This window comes from Sinocyclocheilus rhinocerous, unplaced genomic scaffold (genome assembly GCF_001515625.1).
Source record: "Sinocyclocheilus rhinocerous isolate Xijiao unplaced genomic scaffold, SAMN03320098_v1.1 scaffold3169, whole genome shotgun sequence".
In the NCBI taxonomy this organism is placed as follows: Eukaryota; Metazoa; Chordata; class Actinopteri; order Cypriniformes; family Cyprinidae; genus Sinocyclocheilus; species Sinocyclocheilus rhinocerous.
The window spans coordinates 124924-131098 of NW_015659920.1; the positions used below are offsets into that span (position 1 = coordinate 124924).

Sequence of the window (6175 nt, forward strand, 5' to 3'; positions counted from 1 at the left end):
GGTGCAAAAAAAATCAAAATATTGAGAAAATCGCTTTTAAAGTTGTCCAAATTAAGTTCTTGGCAATGCATATTACTAATCAAAAATGAAGTTTTTATTTATTTACGGTAGGAAATTTACAAAATATCTTCATGGAACATGATCTTTACTTAATATGCTAATGATTTTTAGCATAAAAGAAAAATCTATAATTTTGACCCATACAATGTATTTTTGGCTATTGCTACAAATATACCCCAGCGACTTAAGACTGGTTTTGTGGTCCAGGGTCACATATGTGCTTTATTAGTACTAATAAACAGCCAGTATGCTGGTAGTATGCATGCTAGTTAATAGTGAGAATTGGTCCTTAAAATAAAATGTTACCAAATTGATTTTAATTTAAGATTCATGAAATTACACTGGTATTAGTATCAGTTACTTGATTTTTCATGAAATCACGAATCACGATGATCTTAAAATTGCGACAATAGTTGTTTACGCTGATTACATCACTCATGCTGCTGAAAGTTCAGCAGTCGTTCTGGTTTTTCTGTGTGTTTAGTGGCAGAAGCTGATGGTGCAATATGGTGCTGTTATTAACTGGCAGAAACACGCATTCATATGGATCAGCAGATATCCTTCCACATTCGCTGACAGCTCAACTGCTCGCATTTCCCACTGAGAATGACTGGAATTGAGATGTTGAGGAGTCATCAGGCATTGAGTCAGTCGAGAAAGCCCCTCTCTCCTGCTTTAGACGCATGATTCAAGATTCGCTCCTCTCACAGGCCCGTGATTCAGGAACACACACTGACTGAACCATGTGAATTTTCTGTCCCATGGAAACCATGTTTATGCTCAACAATCTTAATGGCCACTTAAACTATTTACGTCGGAATGGAAGCGGATCTGCTGGTTAAACAATAGCCTATACATACAGGAATAAAGTGCCAGTAATATCATTCATTTAGGCAATAACACCAGGTTTGGTGGGAATTTGAACAGCATGATCAGTTTTGCTCGCATACACAATTCTGTAGGAATTAATGTGTTAGGGAACAATTCAAGTGCATTAAAATTAAATGAAATCAAATAATGTCTCAGGTGCGTGATCTACAGACAAGAGTACGCACAGTTTGCAATGAGTGTCAGTTGAATTTAATGTACAAAATACTTTTAATTAAGCAGAAAGGTTACAGCATCTGTTATACTGTGTCAAATCCAAATAAAGGTTTATTCGATTTGGCATCCAAGATCAGATGTGCTTATGTTTAATTTGTATCGTTGACAGTCATTACCAGGGGGTTCGACTCAAGGAACATGTGAAGAGGCCAATAAAGATGAAAACAAGGAGAAGAACAGATATCCAAACATCTTACCATGTAAGAATTCTCTATCATTCTCTTCATCTTTTCTTCTTCTAGCTGATGTTTTGTCAAAGGCTTGAGACAAAACTCACAAAAAAAACAAAAAAAGTATATATATATATATATATATATATAGCTTTTGTCTTGTAGACACTTTCTATGAGGGTGTGAGGAAGAGCAATCAAATACGTCTATTTTTAGAAATAAACATCATTTTTCGTCTTTCCTGTTATCCAGATGACCATTCCAGAGTGATTTTAACACCGATCGATGGAGTCCCATGTTCAGATTATAGCAATGCTTCTTATATCGATGTAAGTGGTTTGTAATGCTGTAGAAATGCACTGTGAAAATCCAATGCATCAATGTTCAAACATGCATTTACTTATTCATATGAACTTATTCAAAATATAGTTCTGGAGCATGTTAATGTAAAACATTGAGAAACAAAACCATATGTTTTGTTGTAATGCTTTGCATCATTTAGCAAATTAGTGAAGCAAGATATTTGCACCCGTTTGCATTTAAATGTTGGTTTCATAAGCTAGTGCTTCTTTCTTCCCAGGGTTATACAGATAAGAATAAGTTCATTGCAACACAAGGTGAGTGCATCTGAATGTAAAAATAAGATTTAGTGAGCAGTCACATGAATGACAACAGTTTCAGTAGCTATATAAGCAGACATAATTAAACTCGATAGAATGACCTCTGTGTTTCAGGTCCGAAACAGGACACGGTTGCAGACTTCTGGAGAATGATATGGGAACAGAAATCAGCTACTATTGTAATGCTAACGAATCTGAAAGAGAGAAAAGAGGTATGTGTCCTTTTTTGGATTTCTGGTGTGTTTCCTTGTGTTGGTCATGGGGTCTGCTAAATATTGGTGTATAGGAGATGATCTTAAACCTTCCTGTTGTGTTCAAAATCTGGGTACAACTTCTGTGTTGAGGGTCAAATTGACCCATATTGGTTTTCATGCAATTTAAAGATTCATATAAAAACGGAAAACTTCTATTGTAGCTTATCAGACTAAAATATGTGAGGAATGTAATAATTCCCTTTTAATTTGATTATTTCTGTTGTGTTATGGTTCAATTGGACATTTTTATGTTCAAAATTAGCTGCACAATTTTTTTTTGCACACTGAGTTTCAAATAACTACAAGTATAAATAGTATCTTTCATTATTTGTTTAGTAGTAGTAGTGTTTCTTGCTATTTGTACTTCCTTTGGGTTCTCAAACCCTTGCAAGGGTAAAATAGGTTTCTCACACTTTTTTTTTCAGTGCTGAATCAGTCTAGTAATTGAGATCCAAAACATTAGCAACCAAAAACAACCACTGACAAGCTCATCTAGATAAAGAAAGAGTGACTTTTCCTTGGATGATTTAGAAGATGAGTCTTATTTTCATCTTGAAAAGCTCTCAAGTATTTCATATTTTAGTGTTTGACAACCTCCAATAACAATTTTTGTTTTTTTTACCTGACTCTGATTTTTTGGGAAATTGCATGGAAACCAATGAGCGTCAGTAAGACACATCTATGTGTGGAAATTTTGCGTGCACATTCATGGCCCTAAATGAGAAATATTCACCAAATTTCAAGAAGAAATAGTTTTTTTAAATAAACCAGTATTTCGAGTAGTTTGAAAATCGAGTTTGAGTCAAATTGACCCACAACACAACAGGAGGGTTAAATAAATCAGATTTCTGAAAGCTACATTAAATGTAAAATTGTATTAATTTAATTTAAAATGTAAAATGTAATTCATTTTAAAATTCTCACTTGTATAAAAAATAAATGTAATTTTGAAATTTAAACAAAGCCTCTTACTGCTTATCGTAGCAATACATTAACATTATATTACATATATGCATTTGCTTGATGCTTTTACCCAAAGTGTTCCCTTCAAACCAAAGTGCACAACATTGCACAGCCTTTCATTCTTACTCCATATAGCTTAAAAAAGCATCAGAATGCAAATAAAATGACTACAGAGCCACTAAATTATATTTGATTTCACTTCAGTGCCTTTCTATAAACCTGATTTGTTGATCATCTTCAGTAATAAGCCACAAGTGTCTCCGTTTCGATCGTCTCTGATGTTCAGATGTCACAGGACTCCTCTGTCTCTCCTCTCCATCACGGCTGTGAGCGTCTCTAGAAAGACGAATCAATAAGACACAGAACGGAGAGGAGATTAAAATCAGCTTTGGGTCTCTGGGCTTGGAATCGATGATTTTCATAATGGCTGATAAAGCTCTCTCTGGCCTTAACCTAATTAGTCACAAACTCTCATTATGAGAGATTTATCCTGCGCTCTCGGGCTGGATAATGCTGATTGACAGACAGACTGTTTTTAAGAGCTCAGATTAGCATCACGGTGTCTTAGAAGTCACCTTTACTACTCTAATGCACTTACAGCTGCTCAGTGCCAGTGTTGGACTGATTTACTCTACAGGATTGAGATGCAATGCATTTATGTTTATCTACAGAACATCATGTTTTGACCTTGTATCGTGTTTTCTGTTTTATAATGATTAGCAGATGATGTTCATGTCTTTCTGTTTTCTCAGCACTATGTAGCTTTTATTAATTGCATTAACAGACATTGTTACATTTATATATTATATTGATTACACTATATTGATGTACATTCAAATAGTGTATTATTTATTGCCTTTTCAGATGATTTTCATGTTTGAATGTTACGTATTAAACAATATGTATGTTCACTTATTAATATGTCAATATCAATCAATAGTAATCATTTTTGTATTTGAAAGCAATATTAGCAGCAATATTTTTACCATTAAAGCATTACTATTTGTATTTTTTATTAAGTAATTTTTTTACTTGGTAATATTAAAATATTAAAAAAATATTAAGAAATACACAAAAATAATAGCAGCATTCATTCATTCATTTATACCAAGTACAAAAAAACATTTATTTTAACAGTAATACAATTTTTAAAAAGAAAGTAAGAAATAAAGTCAAATAATTGTAACTATTTTAAGTATGCTTATTTAATACAAGGACATTTTTTTTCTAAATATTAATAAAATTACAAAAGAAATTAAGAAATACACTAAAATAATGGTAACTATACTAGCAGCTATATTTTCTGCTACCAAAGCAAAGCAGGTTGGCTGTATTTAGCTTGATTTTTATTTTATTTTATTTTATTTTATTTTATTTTATTTTATTTTATTTTATTTTATTTTATTTTATTTTATTTTATTTTATTTTATTTTATTTTATTTTATTTTATTTTATTTTATTTTATTTTATTTTATTTTATTTTATTTTATTTTATTTTATTTTATTTTATTTTATTTTATTTTATTTTATTTTATTTTATTTTATTTTATTTTATTTTATTTTATTTTATTTTATTTTATTTTATTTTATTTTATTTTGTTTTATTTTATTTTATTTTGTATACAAGTGAGAAAAACATACAAAATAGATAAAAATTAATTAAGAAGTAAACTAAAATAATGGTAGCTTTTTATGTAATTATTTATAATTACATTTATTCAATGCAAGCAAGAAAATATAAATGTAATATTAATACAATTTAAAAAGAAAGCAAGAAATAAACTAAAACAAAGAAAACTATTAGCAGCTAAATTTTTGCAGTTGCAGGTTAGCTGCAATAAAAAAAAATTATAATAATAAATAAATAAGATGTAAGATACAAAATAAACTAATGGTAACTTGTAGTATAAATGTGCTGTGTTTGTCTCTGTAGGATAAGTGTCATCAGTATTGGCCTGATCAGGGATGCTGGACGTACGGTAACGTGCGTGTTGCTGTGGAAGACTTTACAGCACTGGTGGACTACACCATACGCAAATTCTGTGTGCAATATGTAAGTCTGAACACACTCATGCAAGCTGCAGATAGGATGTCTCCTGCTGTTATATGCATATGATTCTGTAGGGGATTTTCTCTGCTATTTTCAAGTGCGTGTATATGTGTGTTTTTTTCCTGTATCAACACACTCTCACCCGTCTCTGTGTCCACCGCAGCAGGCCAGCGACGGCACTAAAACACCCCGTCTGGTCACGCAGCTTCACTTCACCAGCTGGCCTGACTTCGGCGTTCCCTTCTCTCCCATCGGCATGCTCAAGTTCCTGAAGAAGGTGAAGCAGGTGAACCCGTCGTACGCCGGGCCCATCGTGGTGCACTGCAGGTGGGTTGTGTTTCAGCGTGACTGTTGTACCCTTAACGTAGACCAGAATATCAGGCTAGAACTTGAGCTGTGGAGAACGACACGTCTGGTGTGAAGTCTGATCATTTAAATGTGAAGTGTGACACGTTTTGGTCTCAAGATCTTCATGCGAAGATGATGTGTTGACCTTATGTTGTTGTCTCTATATTATAATGATTAGCTCAAAACTTTAATGTCACTATTTTATTCCTTTTATTTGTGTTTTGAACTTTAATTAATAGGCATTATTACATTACTATATTAGTAATTAAAAAAAAATTATTATAAAGTTCAACATTGAAAATGACGTGACATTTTCCGATATCTTATTTTCACAGATGTTCATGTGTAAATGTACAGTACAATACTGATTTATTAATTAACATAATATTCAATGACTTGTTAATGAAAGTCGGTATTAATCATATATATCATTTACCTAATTATACTACTATTTGTAGTACTATTACTAATATTAATGTTAGTAGTACTTAGTATTGCTTTTAGATAGTAGTACTTTAATACTAGTACTCAAAGCAGTGGCAAAACAATAGAAACTATATAATAATATATAATAGAATTTATAATTAAATATTTTTTTAAAACATT

The 6175-nt window shown here is 31.8% G+C and overlaps 1 protein-coding gene across 1 annotated transcript in view; it reads left to right on the forward strand.

The window, feature by feature from the left end:
• LOC107724376 (receptor-type tyrosine-protein phosphatase epsilon-like) overlaps positions 1-6175 on the forward strand; it is an 18961-nt gene that overhangs the window by 5586 nt on the left and 7200 nt on the right. Inside the window, exons 4-9 of the mRNA XM_016533285.1 lie at positions 1274-1364; positions 1587-1663; positions 1915-1951; positions 2069-2166; positions 5105-5224; positions 5385-5548. Of these exons, the coding sequence (XP_016388771.1) occupies positions 1274-1364; positions 1587-1663; positions 1915-1951; positions 2069-2166; positions 5105-5224; positions 5385-5548 (587 nt within the window). The remainder of the gene's footprint in view (positions 1-1273; positions 1365-1586; positions 1664-1914; positions 1952-2068; positions 2167-5104; positions 5225-5384; positions 5549-6175) is intronic.